The sequence below is a fragment of the Paramormyrops kingsleyae genome, chromosome 16 (assembly GCF_048594095.1).
Source record: "Paramormyrops kingsleyae isolate MSU_618 chromosome 16, PKINGS_0.4, whole genome shotgun sequence".
Taxonomy (NCBI): domain Eukaryota; kingdom Metazoa; phylum Chordata; class Actinopteri; order Osteoglossiformes; family Mormyridae; genus Paramormyrops; species Paramormyrops kingsleyae.
Genome location: NC_132812.1, coordinates 10,038,200 through 10,060,111, shown reverse-complemented (window position 1 = coordinate 10,060,111; position 21,912 = coordinate 10,038,200). Strand labels below are relative to the sequence as shown.

Genomic DNA, 21,912 nt, shown 5'->3' with positions numbered 1-21,912 from the left:
AAATCCAGATTTCTGAATTATATATTTAGGTGTAATATATATGATGCTAGATAATACAAAGTGATGTTTTAAGAAAAAGCAGTGGTTAAGCTGAACAGAACTATCTGTGTGTATATAGCTTTGTGTATTTTTTCCAACACTGACTGTACACGAAGCTTTTATGGTATGTCAGCCTACTAAGGCGGCCGTGAAAGATCCTGGTGCCACAGCAAAGAATCACGGGAGAAGATAGATATGGCTTTGTATCTGATTGCCAAAGCATTAACCATCTGAAGGTGTTGTGAAGAATAGTGTGTGGATTGTGCACGTCTACAGAGTCTTACACTGCCATCTAACACACTATTCACCATCAGCACTACCCAAAACCTTCCTAACACCTACTCAGAATGACCTTACACCTAATGCCGCGCCCCACATCCGATGCCAAAATAAACGTGCGAACGGTGGGAGTAAGGTAATAAAGATAGTTCGTTGTATAATAAAATATAATATAATAACGCAATAAATAATTTGACAACAAACAAATAAATAGAGCGACGATAAAACAAAGAAAATTTAGTACGTCTCTCCTCCTTACTTTTAATTACACGGTATTGAGCCCCTGATAGATTGTTTATTCATTTTGAAATATTCGTCTTCTGGTCCTTCACAATGTTTTCTTATTTTCTTATGTTCCCCACAACGCGCTAACCTAACAGCGTCCTTGACACCGTTCCCCTCCCCTTACATGGCGTGGCTGTTCTGTGCGGCACTGCAGGTAGAGACCGCGAAGAAGGTGACCGCTGCGCGCAGGTGAAAGTTGTAAAAAGGATTCATTATGTGTACTTTTACATTATAACGACAAAACCACTAGTTTCTTCCATCATTACAAACGCTCAGGTAATTAATGTGGTTTTTAAATGTAGATGATTATGCTACCTAATGACCGGTCGCGGCTGCATAGATAGAGAAAACCGACAGGGGGAGCTAAGCAGCACGGGTCACGACTGTAGGGACCACGATCCCCGACAGGGGGAGCTGCTCGGCAAGTCTCCAGGCGACTGTATGCGGCTGAGGAGACCGAGAAAACCGACAGGGGGAGCTGCGCTCAGCGTCACAGGGGAGACGGGCCAAGACTGTAGAGACCACGATCCCCGACAGGGGGAGCTGCGCTCAGCGTCACAGGGGAGACGGGCCAAGACTGTAGAGACCACGATCCCCGACAGGGGGAGCTGCGCTCAGCGTCACAGGGGAGACGGGCCAAGACTGTAGAGACCACGATCCCCGACAGGGGGAGCTACGCTGGGCATTGCTGGGCGACCGACACCCACATGACCGTTTTTAACCGTGCATCTTCATCTTAACTTGAAGCGGAAAACCGCCATTAACGAATTAGAATCAGAATTGAATTAGACAGGTACAGTCGTAATGGTTAGGTTTTTATGGTTAAGCTTTATCGGTAATCGGATTGCCCGCTGCTTTATGTTTCGCTAAAATTAAGTATGTTCATTTATATGTACTAATTGAAGCATTGGGTCAGGTTGTAGTAAAACGGCAGCCTCTGCTGCCGCCTGGTCTTGCAGGCCTTGAGGCTGTAGCCATAATCTTGGAAAAATAATAAATAAATGCATACATATATTTGGTTTTATTTTGCAGAAAATATTCTTTAAGTACTCTTAAGTATCGTTCTTGTTTTAAAGCGCAAAAGAGATAGTGGGAAGCCTAGGGAACGATGACCTCAAGGAGTAACAAGTACATTTTGAACATCATATATAATCTAATAATTTTATGTTTTAATTGAATTTTTTATGAAATGTGCATTTTTATGCCTCATGCATATTTCTTCCTTCCTCTGTAAGGTCAAAAACCACTTTTTACCATATGTTTTACTGCCAAAAATGTGGGACCAGATGTCCCATTAATACAGAGAGGTGCCGGAACTGTAAGATAACTATTTTAAAGCCTCAAAAAACAATGTGCCAGTCAGGTATGTTATTTTTATAATATGAATTGCTGAAATAACAAAAACATGAGTAAAACACAAAGACTAGATGCAAAATCAATATCAAACTGTACAATAACATTGCACTACAATCATTAGAATGTATAATATACCTTCTAAAACACTTTTTGTGTTTTTTTTTTTAAATAATGTAGCCTGCACGGAGGAGCTGGATCTCTTTAATGCCAACAGGCACAGATTGGGTGTCCCTGGTGACTTCAGAAGAGGACAGGTCTATGAGGACCAGTTGGAGGACCATGTGAGTGACCTGCAGGATGGTTTCGAGTCAGCCTGCAGCAGCATTCATGTTGCAGAAGCTCCCACTTTGCAGCGAGGAGCACTAGGATCTCAGCAGATACATCAGCAGAAAAATGAGAAGTTTCACATTAAGAGTACCTCAGTTTACAAAGACCTTGCTGTCCAGACAAACTTGTCCTTTGATTTGGAGCTGGAGGTGTGTGCTGAGAAGCACCACAGTGTGTCGCATGAGAAAACTGCAGAGGTAATTGGGCTGGAGTTGGAGAGCCTTCCAGAATCTTGCAGTTCCAACAGCACAGGATTTGACTGCATATCCAAGTCTGAACAAGTAATGGCACTAGGTAGTGAGTTTCTGGATGTTGCATTGGCGGAGAATAGTTGTTTTTGTACTCCTGCGGGTGTTTCAGATGAAAATGATTCTGCGTTCTGTACAAAGAGTGATCTTTTGGATAGAGAAGATGATTGGAGTTGTCACCAAAGCAGCTTTGAGTATCACAGTGTATGTGAAGAGGATCCCACTCTTCAGGGATTGAGTGCTACAATGTTTCATCCATGTGGACTTGTCAGAAAAGGTGATCGTAAAGACAACATTCATACACTAATGCAAGATCAAGACAAGTTGCAGCAGTCAAGCTGCTCACATGAAGAGGAGAGTGATCTACGTAAGAACTGTACAGAAAAACCCAACCCATCTATATGTGAAGATTCTTTTCTATCTGCACTGGAAGAGGAGGGCAGCAGTGAACTCATTTCATGTGAGCGATGTCTGGCTTTGTGCGCCAGGGTCACAGAGAGTCAGTCAGGGGATGCTGGTCAGGATTTCACTGTCAGCTTCATGGTGAGCAGGTCCACCAGCACGGAACCCAAAGGTACACAGTGTGATATTGCTCTCAATACAGACCCCTTCTTACTTGGCTCCAAACGAGACCAGGACATCCAGAAGCTGCCAGTCCCCACAGCTGAGAAGTTTGTAAACACTGATGTCTACATGAAAGATCTAGATTACATCACAGAGGTAATTTAATTCATTTGGAAAAACTAAGGAAATTACTTGTACTCATTATGTAGAAACCACAAAGCTGATTTATTTGCTTATTAATGTGAATAGAGAGCACTAGACCTCACTGAAAGGATACTCTCTTAAAGGACCTGCAGGGTCCTAACAGGTGTTCTGGAGAGACCAGTTGGCAGATCCCAGCTATTTTATGTAGCCTTGGCAGTGCATAATCAGCCATTCAAAAAGGATTGTGCTTTAACAGGAGCTCAGCTGGGGGCTACGTATATCTGATTGGGGGCTACGTATATCTGATTGGGGGCTACATATACCTGATTGGGGGCTACGTATACCTGATTGGGGGCTACGTATACCTGATTGGGGGCTACGTATATCTGATTTTTGCTGCAGAATGTTATGTGTGCGGGGAGGGCTCCTCTGTGGGAGTAGGATACAACTTTGTGTTTAATTTAAATTATTTTTAAATAATACAAAGAGCAACTGTCTTTTTTTGCAGGAATTTAACAAATTAAGACTGGCACAAGCAGAACTGAAGCAACTGAAAGAGAATTTAGCAAGGTAATCTGGATTTATTCAACATTTGTAAATTAGCAGTCATTTGGCAGCTTTGTTGTTCAGATCATTGAGTGACTCTTGGTGATGTACAGGCTCAGTGAGTCACCAGCCGTGTCTAGAGTTGTGGGTTAAAGCTCAGTTTTTATGAACATGTTTTTTTTGTATTCCTATGGAATTTCCCTGGGTAGTCCTGTTTTCCTCCTCGGTCTAGATCATGTTTACTGTAGATGTGAAGTGCTGTGAGTATGTGAGTGTCCTGTGAGTGTTTGACCCTGACTGAAGGGCATAGGCTAAGTGACTGAAAGTTTTTCATTATGGAATCGTTTCATTTTTGTGAGAAACACAGCTGCCTCCAGCATGTAGCTGTGGAACCACTTAATATGGCTTCTGAATATTCTCCTTTCTTAAAGCCCTGCTTGGGATGAGCATCGTTTGTGCTGTGGCGCTGCCCAGAGAGCACTGCATGCTGAGCTGCGCCTCTTGGCTCTACAGCATGCAATGTGCCAGCAACACTGCTGGAGGCGCTATTGCACTTCGCCTGAAGGCAGCCTCCTCCTGCTGGGGTGAGGTTCAGCTCGCAGGTTCAATGGGAATGTGTTGGTTTGGTTTCATTTAACTAAATCTGACTTGTAATGGATGTGAAATGTGTTACCCTTTTAGGAAAAGAGAAATCCCAGAGAGCTTGATGCAAGTTCTCCAGAACCTAGAAAATGACTACCAAGAAATGAGGAGGAAGGTCCTTTCTGGCGTGCCTGTGGACCAGCTCCGCCCCCTCTCTGTGGACTGCCGGAGGATCGCCTCTAAGGGGCGCTACATCCCAGCAGAGGTGAGCGGTAGCTCCAGGCTCAGAAATCTGTTGCTACTTAATTTTCCTCTAATATCATATCACAACAAGTATGGAACAGCCTTAAAAACCCTTAAGTGGAATATTAAAATATTTCCTATCCATACATCCATCCATCTTCTAACTGCTTGTCCTGTAGGTATCCCAGGCAGCAGGGGGAACAAGGGGAACAGCTTGGATAGACTGGTCAGAGACACACACAGACACAAACACAGAATCACTGAGTATGTTTAGAAATACCAGTTCACCTAATTGCATGTTTTTGGACTGAGTGAGGAAACCATGGTAGTCAGAGGAATTCTGAGCAAAACGGGGAGAGCATGAAAAGTCCAGCATAACCAGGGAGCAAAATGGGGAGAACATGAACAGTCCAGCATAACCAGGGAGCAGAATGGGGAGTGCAGTGGTGGCTTGATGGTTAGGGAAGCGCACTTATAATCGAAAGATTGCAGGTTCGAATCCCCCACCAGCCAGTCACCACTGAGGTACCCTGAGCAAGGTACCGTCCCCAAGCACTGCTCCCCGGGCGCTGAATTAGCTGCCCCCTGCTATGTCACGAAAGTCACATATGGGTCAAATGCAGAGGACACATTTCGTTGTTGCGCACTGTGTGCTGTGCTGTGGTGTGTTAACAATGATCACTGATCACCAAATTCTAATTCAAAATGAACAGTCCAGCATAACCAGGGAGCAAAATGACTGGTATTTGAACTGGTGGATTTGAACTTGAATGAACTGGTATTTCTGTGGGTCAAATGCAGAGGACAAATTTCGTTGTTGCGCACTGTGTGCTGTGCTGTGGTGTGTTAACAATGACCACTGGTCACCAAATTCTAATTCAAAATGAACAGTCCAGCATAACCAGGGAGCAAAATGGGGAGAACATGAACAGTCCAGCATAACCAGGGAGCAGAATGGGGAGAGCATGAACAGTCCAGCATAACCAGGGAGCAAAATGGGGAGAACATGAACAGTCCAGCATAACCAGGGAGCAAAACATGAACAGTCCAGCATAACCGGGGAGCAAAACGGGGAGAACATGAACAGTCCAGCATAACCAGGGAGCAAAATGGGGAGAACAGTCCAGCATAACCAGGGAGCAAAACATGAACAGTCCAACATAACCGGGGAGCAAAACGGGGAGAACATGAACAGTCCAGCATAACCGGGGAGAACATGAACAGTCCAGCATAACCAGGGAGCAGAATGGGGAGAGCATGAACAGTCCAGCATAACCAGGGAGCAAAATGGGGAGAACATGAACAGTCCAGCATAACCAGGGAGCAAAACATGAACAGTCCAGCATAACCGGGGAGCAAAACGGGGAGAACATGAACAGTCCAGCATAACCGGGGAGCAAAACGGGGAGAACATGAACAGTCCAGCATAACCGGGGAGCAAAATGGGGAGAACATGAACAGTCCAGCATAACCAGGGAGCAAAACATGAACAGTCCAGCATAACCGGGGAGCAAAACGGGGAGAACATGAACACATCGCATGTTCCTTAATAGCCATTAAGGAACGTTTCAGAACAAAATGAATGCTTCTCGACCAGTCAACCCTGTCTCTTCACCAAGAGAGACATTTCCTGGGTTTTTGTAGATACGTCATTTATGTTGGTTGACTTGTGAACAAAGCATCATTCCAAGTAAACACATATCCTGTGTCTTAAACCTCATTTATGGGGAGTGTATTATGATGCTCCGCTCTGCTTATGTCTTATTTTTCTAGATAGCCAAGATTGTGTTAGAAGACAGACAGGGGTATGGACACCTCGCACTCTTTGCTCTCTGTGATGTGAAGGTCACCTCCACCTCACTTTGACAGACTTGCGCTATTCCCTTGCCAGCTTTCTGCACTGCACAATACCTACTCTGGAATCCAGCCCCATCTGACCTACCTAATGCAGTCCTTTGCTTTCTGCAGCAGCGTTCAGTCGCAGAATTCCCAGCTGACTGTACACAGTGACTCCTGCACAGGCAGAAGGGACACTCCAGCCCTCCAGGTATGACACATTATTCTCCTGCAGAAGAACACTTTGACAGTCTGATTGTTTTTGCTTGTTTTGCATCTAGCAGCAAGTTCCAAAGGAAAGGCCAGCAGAGATAAATACAGAGCCAGGTAATAACCAGTTTGAAGGGTCGACTGCATGCATTGTGCAGGGTGGGGTCACACATGGACCCCCTCTAGGTAAGAAGGTTTGCAACTGGATCTTGCTCGTATTTAACGTAAAAAGGAAGTCTTTTTCTAAGTAGCATATTATTATGGCAATACTGAGTTGCAGTAGAGTATACAGCTTCTGCTGGGGATATTTGCTCTCGAATGGGTCTGTAAGTTGGCTGGTTTTGTGCAGAGGCTTGGTACGATGCAGAAGAGGACCTTGAAAGCATCAGGATGGAGGCTCACCAAAAAGTGGATGACGGTGATCTTAAGATCCCCGAAGAAGATACGATGGGTAAAATACCGCAGTGCATCTCTGACCACACTGTAAATGTGACTAAAGAGCTTTTAATTTGCTCTCGTATTCACTTCCAGGATGTTGTGATAAGACGGAAACTGATGAGGATGTCCTCCTGTATGTCTCGGAACTCCCTAGTAATGTAACTGAGGTAATATAGGGATGATGCATGTCCTTTTAGGTTCATGTAGGAGCCAGGAGAACCCATCTAAGCTTGAGGTAGCAGCATCACAGTGAATATTTCATATTCTCTGCAGGAGGACGTGACAGTCTGGTTTAGAAAGTATCAGGTATCTAATGTCCAGATGGCACCGTTCAGGAGCAAACTGAGGTACAGTCGTTCTATAGGCTAACTATTCTACAGTTGAGGTTTGGAACCTCTCATACATCAGAGGCCACCAAATGAAAACAGAGCAGAGCTAGGGACCCCCTACCACTAAAGTGTGAAAAGCCCTGTTCAACAGGAATTGTGGGTTTAGCCTTTTTTTAAAGCATCACAAGCTTGCAGGCTGGGAGGTTAATTGAAATTTAATTTCAGTTACGATTTTGGCTTCCAATTATTATCAAAACAAAATAATCAAGATAAAACAATTATTATGCCGCATTTCATTTTGCAATGATGCTCCCGTCTGGTGTTATAAATCCACCGCACCCCTTTCCAGCCCCTTTTTATTTCTTTCTTAGTTGAACTATATTTAGATTTCAAGGAAATCCACTGTTAAAAAAGTAAGTTTTTAAAGAATTCAATACATGAATGATATTTAGAGTTGTGTTAACTAATTGTAATTTCAGTATTGACCAAAATAATTTAAAAATTGCCATAATCCAGCAGCCCTACTTTCCATGTTCACCGACACCCATTTGTTTTCAAAGTGAAAATTGACCTTCAGATGAAGCCATAGGTCAGAACATATATGGCTTGTTCCTTAGAGCTCTGCAGACATAGGAAATCTCAAAGTTGCCATGCATCTGTCTGCATTTTTTGGTTACTTTCTTTTTGAGTTCATGGAAGCACTTCTCCTAATAAGCAGTAAAATGTCGTCAGAGAAGTGGTGGATGGCACAGTGCATGAGTATTAATGTGTTCTGGACCTTGCCTAGGGCGGCCGTTGTGACAGTTGGTTGTCTCAGGAGTGCCAACAGAGCGATCAAGGACCTGAACGGTCACACCATCCAGGGGTACACAATCAAGGTGGAGCACCTAGGCACAATGCTTTCAGCTGCATCAGTCCACAAGGGGCAGTTCTCCAAGTCACATTCCTGCCAGAATGACAAAGTGAGGTCTGTCTGTAACACACAGGCCTCAAAGGATAGAGTACCTATCATCAAGGTGGGTAAATCCCTTCTGCAACTGATCTTCAGCTTTTACTGGATCATCACCATATGTTTAATGAAAACAGAACGAGCTCCTTCTTTCTGATTGTATTCCATCTGTGCTTTGGATGGTACATTTGCATAACCTTTCAGGATTGCAGACTTTCACTAGACCTCTGGTATACGGTTGGTGTAAAGTCTGGTGCAAATTGGTGTAAAAGCTGGAGCAATGGGTGACATAAAGGCTGACAGAAAGTCTGCAACATCTGCCCAAAAGGCTGCTGCATGGGCTGGTGTACAGATGCTGTGTAGACTGGTGTAAATGCTGCTGTATGGCTGCTGGATAAGTGGGTGTAACACTGGTGTAAAGGCTGCTGGATAGACTGGTGTAAAGGCTGCTGGATAGGCTAGTGTAAAGGCTGCTGGATAGGCTGGGGTAACGCTGGTGTAAAGGCTGCTGGATAGGCTGGGGTAACGCTGGTGTAAAGGCTGCTGTATGACTGCTGGATAGGTGGGTGTAACGCTGGTGTAAAGGCTGCTGGATAGGCTGGGGTAACGCTGGTGTAAAGGCTGCTGGATAGGCTGGGGTAACGCTGGTGTAAAGGCTGCTGGATAGGCTGGGGTAACGCTGGTGTAAAGGCTGTCATTCACAGCATGTCATTCACAGCATGTCCAGTGTGGTTTGGAGAAGCTGATGAATATCAAGGAATCAGCCACGTCTCCAGAAACACTCACGCATCAGCAGCGCACCACCACGAGCAGCTTCGACACCATAATGGCCAAACTTTCGGAGCGACACCCTGAAGCGAGCCGGCAAAGAATCGTGGACAGCCTACTAGAGCTACAAGCGAATCACCAGGGCTTCCTCAGTGGCCTACCCTTAAAGGCTGTCGTGGAGATGACATCAGCTCTTCTAAAGCACCCTCCTCTGGCCATCAAAGAAAGGTTAATTTTCAGCACTCAGATTGACTTAGAACCGTACACTGTACATGTGTGTAGTGAAATATCCCTCAGGTCAGTCTATCACATATGCAGTATTCCCAGCAGTCATATTGTTCTCCTACTAACAACCTGTTTGCTATTTAGTAACATACTTATATTTTATTAAGAACAGACATTTCCTAGGGAGCATGTCTCTATATCACTGTAGTCAAAAATATTTTTGTCCTTTCAGGTTCCAAAAAGAAGATGCCAATAACATAAATGGAAATTAAAATACAAAGCATTTTTAATGCTTATTGTATTTTGGTGTATTGTTAATTATAATACTGTTCTTAAAGCCAGAGTTTAAATGTTTAGGATTAATCTTTTGCATTTATTTAATAAGTCACAACTGTTGATTTTAGTACTATCTGTATCTTTTTTTCTTGTTTTGTCACATTAAAATAAGGTCTGGAAAACTGGATTAGTTTATATAGATGACAAGGTTTCTGGTTTTGTTAAGATACTGAAAATGTTACATGTTGAATAAGAAAAAGCTGTAAACGTCAATAAAAGTCAAAATCTGTACACTGCAAGAAGTTCCTTTCAGTACAGACAATGTGTATAACAATGTGGACATATCAGTACACATTAATCTGTATTATTACATTTTCACTTGTTTTTCATAACTGGTCATGTAGTCCACTGGGTAAGTTCCAGTTACCTTGAATAGGATGTCAGTCCGTAAGAGGAATTTAAAGTTATCAATTACATAAACCGCAAATGATTGAACTACGGGAGGTGAATATGCAAAGTATACACAGCAGCAGACCAACTGCGCCACCACCCGAAGGAAACTGATATAGCATCATTGTAGGTCCGATGTTGAATAACAATGCTAACGAGCTAAAATTCTACTAAATTTAACAGATCAGGAGCATATAAAAAGGTTTTCACATATGATCATTCCTATTTGTCGCATAATTATTAATGTTGCCTTAAAACAGTGGTCACCCCCGGATTCCAGACCGTGCCGTACGTCGTCTCCCCCGATAGACAAATTGTAGTTGGGGGATGCCCACGGCCGGCAGTTTTTTACTGATGCAGTGGACCATGGCTTTGTGTTGCTGATGGAACTTCACCTTTGGAGAAAAAGTAGTTGGGGACCCCTGCCCTAAAATATACGACATCATTATGTTCAGATTGTAAAAGAAGTAATGTGCATGCAGGTGGTATTTGGTTAGTTTTATGTACACCCTTCTGGCAGTGCTGCCATCTCGCACACTACGAGGAGTAGAAGTTGTCCGACTTGGCTGCAGTCAGTTTATACTCCACCCCTGGACGCTCCACGTCACGTCAGCTGCAGACAGACCTAAGCCCAAGTCGAACACACCCAATAATATGCAGTAAAACCGGCAACGGGAAGTATTTGACATTTGTTTTCATTTTATTTCAAGTTCAGTTTCCGAAGCAATATTTATAGTTCTTGTTTAATTGATTCTTTTTCGTATCTTATTTAAGTTTTTGTTACAAATAATATAATTGCCTTGCGTATTGTAAGTAGCCTAATGCACAGTTAGTCTTAGTAAAATTTGTATTATTTTTGTAACATCCATACCATTTTAAGAGCAGCTTTGCTGTACAGCGCCACCACAGGGCTGGCGTGAAATTACGTGGTTGCGTGGCACGTTGGCGCTATAACTACGTTCAGGATCGCGCCAATTAAACCGCGGAGGTCTTCTACCTGTTGATCAGAGGGCCCGTGAAGCTGTGCGGATTCATTTCTACGACGGATTATGGCTGTTTGTAACCTTCAGCATTTCATCTTGCTCTGAGAAACATTGTTGCTATAAAGTTAGCCGATATATATATAGTTGTGCGCAATATTGTGTGTGACTCCTTACTTTTCCAGAACATGTGGCATCCGTATTATAACATCCCTTTTCTGACCACATTGCCCCTTCATTTGGAGAACGGCGCCGAGATGTCCAGACACGCTGCTGGAGCTCTGCAGTGGCCCCCGTCCGTCCACGTGAATCAGACAGTGGCAGCGTGGAGAGGCTTTCCTGGTAAGGAACTCGTTTGGGGCCTGTATCACGAAGCCGGTGTTCTGTCGATATATGCTGCCATGTCGAAAAATGCTACCGTAGTGCTAATAGATAGCCCTAACCCTAACTCTTACCCTAACCCTAACCCCCCTAAAACCCTTACCTTAACCCTAACCCCTAAAACTTAACCCTAATCCCAAAACGGTGGAACTGCACATGCGCAGAAAGGCTCGATAGCACGTCTCGATAGGTAGTATTTTTCCGACAGAACACCTGCTTTCTTGCTTAGCCGGATAATTTGTCGGATTTAAGGGAGTATGGTAAATGTGAGTGAACGAAGATAAAGATAACTTAAGACACCCCAGTTTAAATTATCTGGCTAAGCAAGAAATCCTACATTCTGATACGGCCCCTGGTGAATTAACAGAAAAGAGCTGCCTTTGACTGTGTGTGTGCGCGTGTGTGTATGTATATAATATATATAATATAATCTGACATTTTAAGGTATATTTAAAGCAACATCCAAGTACAGTATGGTGACCTCATTGATGGCATACAGTGACTGAAGGGCCTGTGTAATGTGCATATAAAACATGTAATTTATTGTAATTTACCTTAGATTTCATATGGTTTTTAAAGGATATATATATTTGGAGAAAATAAACTTCTGCTATATTTCAGCTTTTCCCAAAGCAACCCAATCTACTAATGAAGCCAAGGTGTTTCTCATCCACAGGTAACTCTGTTCATCTTTCACAAGCCTTTTTGCCTGAGGTGTATCATGAACCTCAACCCCACTTTTTTATGTTAGGATCCATCCTGTAATTATAGAGCAGTGGTATCCAGCAGTTTTTACAGCGATAGCTACTATAAAGAAAATAATCTGGTGGGATATTGAGTCATGATGGTATATTTTCCAGCCAGCGGAGGTCCACCCTAGGAGTTAATTTGCTCTTTGTGAAGGTGACGGTACAGTAACAATCGACTGGGAATGTTTTAGAGATCAGCCTGTCAATGGTGATCGACCGGGTGGCAACTGTTATTTTACAGTTTCTTCTATGGTGAGTGAGAAGTTGTGCTGCACTGTATGATGCATCAACATCTTTTTCAGGTCTCTCTATGACTTGATAAAAGGTCCAATAATGCTGGAAATGATTGACCAGAAATTGCTGAACTGGTACTTGTCTCTTCCAGTTGAAGACCGACACCTCATAAAGGGTAACAGCCATAGGTTTTCTTCTGCTTAGTGTTTTGCCTATTAATTTATTTTGTCGGGTTTGTCTTTATATTGTGTTCGTTGGAACAGACAGGCAATCTAATTTTTTACCAGTTAAACATGTTTATCATAATGGTCCACCTCGCCAATGATTTATTCCTGCAGAGGAAGGAGGTCTACGTGTTTTTCTTCAGAAACACCCAGCGCTTGGTGTAACGGGAGATGTAGTCTATATAAAAGGTGAGTTTTGGCCCCAATAGCATTTTTATACAATAGCCATAATATGCATATTACACATGGTAAGAATAACCTGTTTCTGCGCCTTGCAGAGGAAATCAGAGGAGTGCACAGAGCAGAAGAAACTCCAGCCTTGCCTGAGTACATATTCATCCATTTTTCCCCAAAGATGTTTGTTTTTGTACTGTTTCCAGAATGTTTTCTTTTTTCAACCAATATAACAAAAATCTTTGTGGCTAAAAGGAAGTGGTGGCTCTGAGGCTAGGGATCTGTGCCAGCAATCAGAAGGTTGCTGGTTCAAATCCCATGAATACCGGAGTGATTTAACACTCTTGGGCCCTAAGCCTGCCATTGCTTAATCCTGGGTATGACGTTAGGGTTACATCTACATCCAGCCCTGTAAGGAGGTCGTCCAGCTTGCAGGGTAAACTTGGGCTTGGTGGCAGGATTGGCGCTCCAGCCGCCGGGAAAAAAAAACCTCACACTGGTCCATTTGGACTAGTATGGTGCTGAGGTATCGTCCTCATCCCTGAGGTGGTTTGTCATGCGGTGGGTGCAGCAACGCACTGTAATCAGTGCATGCTCCTTACACACTGTAATCACTGCAAGCTCCTTACCTCACCTCATTTGTGGTCATATTTTGTGAGTAAAGGATACTGGCTGTACATGGTATGCCTCTGATAACATGCAGTGGCCAGTGGCTGCCGTCATTTCACCGCCTGTTTCCTCCCCCTCCTTTAGATCTTCTCACTGCAGATCTTCTCAGTGCTGCTGGTGCTATACACCAAGTGCTTCCTCTGCTGCCAGGATGTGCAGTCAGTCCTGCAATGCCAGGGCGGGTCCGCAGGAGGCTTTTCTGTCAGGTGTGTGTCCTCCTCTCAGATCATTAACTCGGCAAAGACGTTTGATCGGAAAAAGTGTGATTATGTCCATCTGTAAAAGATACTCAAAAGAGAGCCAATCTGTAAAATGTTTGAGAAGTACGGTTTCTCATTTATTTGAAATGCTGCAGTTTATTGTCTTTGTAATTTTTGAGGACAGACGCTCCCCAGGTTATGATGGTTACTTTCTGAAAGGTTTATCGTAAGGCGAAAATGCATTTTAATACAGTAAAACTAACCTAACAAACAGCTTAGCCTGGCCTACCTTAATCATGCTTAGAACACTTACATTAGCCTACAGTCAGGCAAAATCATTAACACAACGCCTGTTTTATAATAAAGTGCTGGATCTCTCAAGTAATTAATTGAAAAATCATACCCATCATGACACGAACCATTGTAAGCTGGGGAGTGTCTGTATCTGTAAATGGCATCTCTGAATATGACTCCTAACTTAATATTTAAGTGGGTACCTAGTTCACAATAAATTAACTTTTAAACACTGAAGTGAATGTATCAGCTACGCTCAATAATTATCAAGCTTCTTCCTGCCCGTGAACATTTCAGAAGTAACAAAGTGCTGTAATACTGAATTTCAACGATGGCTGCTCATAAGCTTGGTATAAAGATGTATTGTCATTTCCAACAGTGGAAGAAAAGAAGCTGGTCCTACTTCCAAACGCCTTTGAAAAGGAGCTAAATCTCTGCGGCTCGGATGAGAGCGTGATGAATGGAGCAGGAAAGGCCACCAGTCAGCAAGTCAGTACTCCCCTGTCTGCGGACTGCATTGTAGCTCAGTGGGATAGCTGTCAGTACGCTTGTAAGAGCTGTCACATTATAAAAACTCATCCAGTGCGACAAAAGGTTCCTAGGTCTCAGACTCTGCAGCCATCTGATCAGGTAAGCGTCTCCCATGTGCTGGAATCAAAGGGGAAATATCAGTAGAGGAGATTTCAATAGCGATGACTTTTGCTGCAGATTCATGCGGTATAGTGATATTCAGTTAACTATCCTTAAGCCAATCGGTTCTAGTTGGTTTACTGCATCTGTTCTGATAAGTGTCTTTCTGGTGATTTGTAGTGTGACTACAGTTCTACTAAGTGGATGGATGTTGAGCATCGAGGAACTGTCCAAAGTGGAAATGACCCAAAAAAGCAGTATCCCGGTGTTATTAAAGAGCAGTCTTTTGCTCATGGTGCTGCGGAGGTGTTCCAGTGGATCCCGGAGCAGAAAGGTCATCCTGAGAACATGGAAGACCTGATGCATCTGCAAGATCCTGATTTTGGTGCGGTGGAAGAGGCTGGATTCGGTCAAAAATTTACAGAAGGAGCCAGTCAGTCTGCATGTGAAGGTTGTTTTCCCTGGACTGTCCAGGACAAGGCAAGAAGCAGCGGGCCTGTAACATCCCAGCGATTCCAGGCTGTGGATGGCAAGGTGGCAATGAACCAGTCTGAAGGAATTAATGGTGACCTCAGGGGCAATGTCATGTCATCAAGTGACAGGCAGAGTACGAGAGTGAAGAAAATCTGCAGCCTGGAACGCCAGATTGTACTGTGCGATGCCGTTGTCAGCACAGACCTCTCCACAATGGACCAGGATGTCCAGACGCTGGCAGTGTCTACAGCTGAGAAATCCACCATCACAGATGTCTATATGGCTGACCTGGACTATTTCAAACAGGTTACTCTTTTAATTCAGTATTCAGAGCATCACTAGATTGTTTATTATTACACAGATACTTGTCATGCATGGAAGTTTATGTACTGCTGCCCAACCATATTATTCCTCTGCAAAGTTTTGGACAGATTCTACTTGGTGAGGCTGCCTTTTCACATCTTAGATCACACTGACGATTTGTGACCGGCTTGTGATGGTTTGTCTTACCCTGATCTCAGGCCAACGTATGGGCGTCATGGTCAAAGCATTGATGGCGTTTACCATTATCACAGTGACGTTTTTTTAAGTCTATAGCAGTGTTTCCCAGTCCAGTCCTTGGGGACCCACAGGCAGTCAACATGCAAAAACGTGGACCGTCTGGCAGGGAGCACGGAGAGAGCAAAAACGTGGACTGGCTGTTGGTTCCCAAGGACTGGATTTGGCCACAATGCTGTATAGTTCCTGTCAAGCATGTTCCAGGTGATGCTTCCCTTCTCTGAGTTACTGACAGTGTTGGGCAAGTTACTTCAAAACTCTAATGCACTATTTATTACTTGTTACTATAATTTCAAAGTAATTTGTTACATTACAATATTCCTGTATTTAAAATGTAAGGCATTACACTACTATTGCATTACTTTTAAGTTTTTCTCACCAAAATAACTGGAAATATGGATTTGGAAATCTATGCTCATCTTGCTCATGACGCACAATTAGCTCATTACACAGCCAGTGGAAGGTGATGTGATACAGTATCTAACTGAGCTATAGGTTAAAAACAGTAGAATATAATAGCCACAGCGATGGCTCATGGCGCAATACAAGGAACAATCATCACAACGACAGACAAAAGGTCAAAGTCTGGCAAATTGTGATAGAAATACTGTATCTTTAGGCCTAGTCATATTAACATTAATTGAACTGTATTGTAATGTCTAAAGATATGACGGGATACAAAATTAGCATTTCTATGGCTTTACAGTCGTCCCTCGCCACTTCGCGCTTCGACTTTCGCGGCTTCACTCTATCGCGGTTTTTTTTGTCTATTGATTAAAAAGTTGATCGAGACAATGAAAATGATACATCGCTACGCATCGAAAGCATCTTTCCTCTTCGTAATTAAATGTACAATAATAACAATATATTTATAACATCTAATATTTCTTCTTTAATATTTTGGGTAATATGAGTGTAATTGTCATGACCTGCCTGTCCGATCCTCTTATGTGCCACGCCGCCTTATTAACCACATATGCAACCCAGCTGTTTTCTGTCAATTTGATTCAGTTTTACTATCCGACGTTAGATCAGTTGCAGGTTCACTCATCTCTCTGTTCTGTCTGACTACAAGAAGTGAAACGTTTTGCACGGACATTTCTCCTCTGCTGATCTCTCGGTGATTTTGGCGAATTTGTATGAAGAAGAAAAAACCATCACTTCATTCCGGGTTAAAAATGCATTGTAATGCACGTTACTGACATTTATACCGAGTAAAATATTACCAATTTTTTTTCTGTAATGCCTTACATTACCTCGTTACAGCAAAAAGCAATGCATTACAGTAATCCGTTACTTTTGTAATGCGTTACTCCCAACACTGGTTACTGATACTACTCCTAGCTGTAGCCAGATCTTCAGAATGGTGAGACAGTTTCGCTTAAGGCCCGCAGCTGAGTGGTAGCAGCTGCCTTATTATACAGTGTATTTATCATCTATTCAATTGCTAATTTGTTGGTTCCTTGTCTGCTTTTGTTGTTTCCTAATTTGTTTAATTAGGAATTCATCAGATTAAAGCTTGTTGAAGCAGAAGTGGGGACACTGAAAGATAAATTGAAAAGGTAAAGTGCTTTCTCACACAATATTCTAGTCCAGTTTCCCAATCCGGTCCTCAGGGACCCACAGCCAGTCCACATTTTTGCTCCCTCCCAGCTGTCGTGAACTTTCCGTAGGTGCCCGAGAACTGAATTGGGAAATACTGTTCTAGACATTTTTAAGTCTTTTCTTGGAAATGTTAGTCACTTTTGATTGCCTCTTTGTGTGTGAACCCACATTCAGTGGCTTGATGCATACCTGTTCTTTTCTGTCAGCTTCGAAGGGAAGGAGCGTAGTAGCCACCAGAGGGCAGTGCAGGCCGAACTGAGCCTCTTGGCCCTACAGCATGCAATGTGTCAGCAGTACTGCTGGGGGCGCTATTGCACTTCACTGGAAGGCAGCCGCTTTCTTCTGGGGTGAGGTTTGGCTTGCAAGTTTAATAGGAATGTGTTGATGTCTTTTTCTTCGCTTTGTCTTTCTGGGTCTCTGTATCAGTGTAAATTTCATCACCTTTTTAGAAAAAATGTTATGCCGGAGAGCATGATTGAAGTTCTTCAGATCCTAGCGGACAACTACCAAGAAATGAGGAAGAACATCCTATCTGGAGTGCCCCTGGACCAACTCCGCCCTTTGTCCGTGGACTGTCAGAAGATCGCCTCTGAGGGGTGCTATATCCCCACGGAGGTGAGCTGTAGCTGCAGACTCTTGTCAGTAGAAACCAGCTGTGTCTATCTGACCATCACAGACACAATGCCCATCTGTTAAATGTTGGCATGAATGAGGAACAGACAGGAGCCACAGCAGCTTAAGAGAAAATAAGAAAGTAAACAGGATCTGCTGGAGAATAGTGATGGATGTCATTTTAACAATGAAATTATTATCCACGTTCTGGAGCAAGTGTGAGTTGTTGAATATGTGATGTTTATACCTGCTTGTATTTTGTCCTAGGGAATCAAGTCTGTTCCTGAAAACGAATCATGGTATGGATTTTTGTTCAGCGCTGCTTATTATGGGAGAATGGTTATACTACCAAATCCCCTACCTCCTATTCCTGACCAAGTGCTTTGTTCTTACCAGCTTCTGTGAAGAGTCCATGTTGACTGAAAGCTCTGGGGGTCTTGAGTGCAGGATCAACACCTCCCTGAAGGTAAGGCATCCTCGCTTAGAGACGGTACAGTCCAATGTGAGTACAGTCTTCTGTGCTCTCGCTCTCTTTCTGGCAGGAAGGACTAAATGAAAAAACGGAGGCATTCACCCATCAAGATAGTAACCTATTTGGGAAGAATCTTGCTTTGCCGATTAGGACCACAGGTGCACCAGAACCAGGTAACAAGGTTTCCAAAATGATGATGTGTGTGGATGCTGCAGTCATTCTTTAGATTATATATTCTATTCTGATATACAGAAATACCATATAAAGTCTGATAGTCCTATTATTTGGTCGTCTTTGACTAGAATCTTTTGTGTAAAGAATCTAGCACAAATCAATCCAGACAGGAGGGAGAGAAGAGCCACAGCTCAGCAGCTGCAAAGGATAGTGAGGTCCAGGGGGAAGGTAACACGAGCAGAACATCACGCAGCCCTCAGATGACACACTGTGCATGTCAACAGACATATCATTTGGTCCCTTATTCACTTCTAGGATTTTTTCATGAGGAGAAAATGGATCAGTACTTCCTGGGTGTCAAAGACCTCCCTAATGACTCAACTGAGGTGATGTGGAACCAATACATTTCTAATAAAATACTGAAATGCAAAAGATTTTAAAACATGTAACCTGCAGGTGACAGCATTACCATGTGAATTTATCTTTTTCTAGAATAATGTTGACCAGTTTGGAAAATATCAGCCATCCGGTGTTAAAACAGCAATTTTCTTCAAGAATGTCAGGTACAGTTTAATAATGATAATGTTTCATTTATATAGCGCCTTTCCAGAGCTCATGGTCACTTTACAGTATTTGACAAAACAAACCCGTTGTGCAAAATGAGTTTAGGTCGGTTGTACAGAGAGTGTGAGAACTGTTGTCACGCCCCAATCGTCCGCTCCTCCTGTGTGCCACGCCCCCTCGTTAACCCTGTGTGGATTCCCAGTGTTTTACGGCTGTTTCTAATTGTTGTCATTAGTTCATTGTATTTAGTCCGCGTTTCCGTTCGTTTCCCTAGTCTGGTCATTATATTGTCATTCTGTTATTGCCTGCCTTTCCTTTGATAAAACCCCATGTTCCTCGATCCCTGGCTTCCTGCGCGTTTGTCTGCGCTCCCGGCGCTTACATTGTGACATGTTGCCTGCAGGGAAGCGCTAGATAAAAACTAAACTGCAGCAGTGGATCACGCAGCTTCTGAGGTGTTGCGTTACCACAGTTCAGAATTATTTTTAGACCGTATGCTCGGCTTTCAGGGGGCATAGGAAGCCAATACAACCGTAATCTGCAGATGAAACTTACATTTCTGTGAATTTCAGAACCCAGAGCATGGCTTCAGACTCTTTTCCAGAGGTAGCACTGGTTCTACCAGCTTTCCCAGTTGGTTACACCGGCAGTTGATTCAGTCATCAATCAATTACCTTGCAATAGTTGTCCTAATTTGCATATCCTGGTTTCTGTATTGATGAAAGACTGACAATGACTCAAGACTTGATATTCCCCCTTCAGTTAGTGAGGGTTAGGGAACTACTGCCTGTGCAGTAGCAAAACAACCTAACGATTTTCATACACTAGCACAGATGCGACCAAGTTTAATTTTAAATCCCACACTTTCAAAAAAAGGTTGCCTATGCGACCATTTTGGTTACAATCTAGAGCACTGCAAAGAAGACCACAGATTTAAAGTGAACAGTGCCTGTTCTATTCTTGGTAATTGCTTAACGAAATGTATGCATGTACCTTCTGTAAGGACGGCCACTGTATCAGTCCTGGCTCCCAGTGCTCCTGAAAGAGCAGTCGAAGACCTGAACAGTCATGTGGTTAAGGGACAACCCATCGAGGGCAAGCAGATCCCCGATGGTACAGGGATAGGCCTGCAGAAACAAGCATGCAGTTCAAAGTCCTGCAGATCTGTATGCGACACACCTGCTGTTATGGCTAAGGTGAGTAAAGTGTGTGTGTGTGTGTGTACAAGTGCCATTCATTTTGACCCCATTGAAAGTCCTTGGTCTATGGAGTGTCTTCAGGCATTGCTAGTTGCCTTGAAAAGCCTGCTGTGCTTCAGGGTCTTCCACAGCCCCTGGAGAAGCTTGTGAATGTCCTGGAATCACCCACATCATCCGGCGTCTTTGTGCCCAGACGCACCATCGCGGACGGCTTCGGCGCCCTCATGGCGCAGCTGTCACTGCAACACCCGGGAGTGGCCCAGAGGAGCATCATGGATGCTCTCCTGAAGCTGCTGGCAGGACGCAGCGGCTTCCTCGGCGACTTGCCACAGGAGACCATCGTGGAGATGACATCCAGCCTGCTGAAAGCTGCACCCTCAGAAGAGGTCAGTTTGCAAGTGTGATTGCATCTGTAAAGGTAGAGAAGTCAAATGTATATCTGGCAGTAACTAATAATTTTAGTTCCTCCTGACCTGACTTGCACAGAGGCTCAGTCAAACATTATTGATAATCTGATATGTTGCCTGTATACCATCATAAGCGGGAAGTGCACTGATTCATACCATAGGGCATCAGCACAGGAGTCATTTCTGTTTTCAACTTGCTTAATCTTTTTTTTGTGTAGAAATGATCCTAAATGGAATGAACCAGCTGGAATGCTGTAAGTGTTGCGTTTAAAGAAAATGGTCATTTACTTTGAACAGTCTGTTAACCGATAATGCATATTTCTCTTATTTTCTTTGTTTTAGTAAGTGGAATTTTTTTTCCTCCCTGGAATTTGGGGTGCTCAGTGTTCACATCATGGTTCTTTATTTGACATTGTTCTTAAAATCCCCAAAACTTGTTACATTTGGCATTACTTAAATAAACCACTAAGAAACGTTTTTCTGCATGTACAAATTATTTTGTCCCTGTCATACTGTATTGTACTGATGCCATTTGAAAAGCATGGCCTGCATCTGAAGATCTTCCGGGATCAGGTCAGCAGAAAAGAAGCATTTTAACTTGATTGACTTGAATAATTTTTTGAGATTCATCATTCATGGGCATGGAAAACCTTCTTTCTATCATGGGCTTTAAGTCTTGTGGAGGTCGTCTGCTGCTCCCCTGGTTGGGGGAATTTACGGGTCACTATCCCTGCCTTGTTCTCGCACCTTATGACCATGGTCACGGTTAGCGTGCGGGGTGCTGATCGCCCCCTGGTGGTAAAGCTGGCCATCGCATCACAACAGCCATTCTCTCGCTTATTGCCCATCTAATTTCATTTCAAAGCAATGTCAGCATTATTAATAAACAATACCGGTCTTAGACGATGTAGCACCCCCCGTCCAAGGCGAAGTGAAATAGGCAGGTAAGTCAGTGCTCTCGCATAAGTTGGCGCCCTAGTCAGCTACCTGCATCGCATATAGGACTGTTATAGATCTAGATCTACACAAATGCACCCTGAAGTACAATCTACAATATATCACTATTAATCTTTTTTTATTTATGATACAGTATTGAAATACCAATTTGTTTCCAGCAGCTTAAGTCTTATGTAATCTAGCTTTTGTTTTTTTTTATTTTTGTATCACAGACGTGGCCTCCATCGATCCACTCCATTTTCCTGGTTCAAAAACGTCCCG

The 21,912-nt window shown here is 43.3% G+C and overlaps 2 protein-coding genes across 14 annotated transcripts; both read left to right on the top strand.

Annotated features, from left to right (window-relative positions):
• The first annotated feature begins 1,201 nt into the window (after nt 1-1,201).
• LOC111851728 (RNA-binding protein 44) lies at nt 1,202-9,935 on the top strand. 11 transcript variants are annotated; one of them, XM_023826903.2, is made up of 16 exons: nt 1,202-1,396; nt 1,680-1,731; nt 1,839-1,966; nt 2,137-3,254; nt 3,751-3,812; nt 4,220-4,372; nt 4,470-4,635; nt 6,387-6,418; nt 6,585-6,660; nt 6,734-6,845; nt 7,009-7,110; nt 7,191-7,264; nt 7,371-7,444; nt 8,214-8,442; nt 9,094-9,371; nt 9,601-9,935. In XM_023826903.2, exons 2-16 carry the CDS (start codon nt 1,712-1,714, stop codon nt 9,638-9,640), a joined length of 2,664 nt encoding a protein of 887 aa, XP_023682671.2. In that variant the 5' UTR covers nt 1,202-1,396; nt 1,680-1,711; the 3' UTR covers nt 9,641-9,935. The 11 variants fall into 11 exon arrangements, with proteins under 11 accessions (XP_023682671.2, XP_023682670.2, XP_023682672.2 ...); XM_023826902.2 differs by having other exon boundaries at nt 6,731-6,845; XM_023826904.2 differs by having other exon boundaries at nt 6,582-6,660; nt 6,731-6,845; nt 7,009-7,077.
• A 754-nt stretch (nt 9,936-10,689) lies between these two features.
• Nucleotides 10,690-21,162, top strand: LOC111851724 (RNA-binding protein 44-like). 3 transcript variants are annotated; one of them, XM_072700808.1, is made up of 20 exons: nt 10,690-11,149; nt 11,260-11,416; nt 12,077-12,131; nt 12,507-12,613; nt 12,777-12,851; nt 12,941-12,989; nt 13,590-13,711; nt 14,379-14,488; nt 14,810-15,409; nt 17,162-17,223; nt 17,473-17,613; nt 17,716-17,881; nt 18,146-18,177; nt 18,275-18,344; nt 18,391-18,523; nt 18,669-18,752; nt 18,840-18,910; nt 19,017-19,087; nt 20,092-20,284; nt 20,481-21,162. In XM_072700808.1, exons 1-20 carry the CDS (start codon nt 11,144-11,146, stop codon nt 20,757-20,759), a joined length of 2,583 nt encoding a protein of 860 aa, XP_072556909.1. In that variant the 5' UTR covers nt 10,690-11,143; the 3' UTR covers nt 20,760-21,162. The 3 variants fall into 3 exon arrangements, with proteins under 3 accessions (XP_072556909.1, XP_023682655.2, XP_072556908.1); XM_023826887.2 differs by having other exon boundaries at nt 10,723-11,149; nt 18,421-18,523; nt 20,407-21,162; XM_072700807.1 differs by having other exon boundaries at nt 10,723-11,149; nt 20,407-21,162.
• Nucleotides 21,163-21,912: the final 750 nt, after the last annotated feature.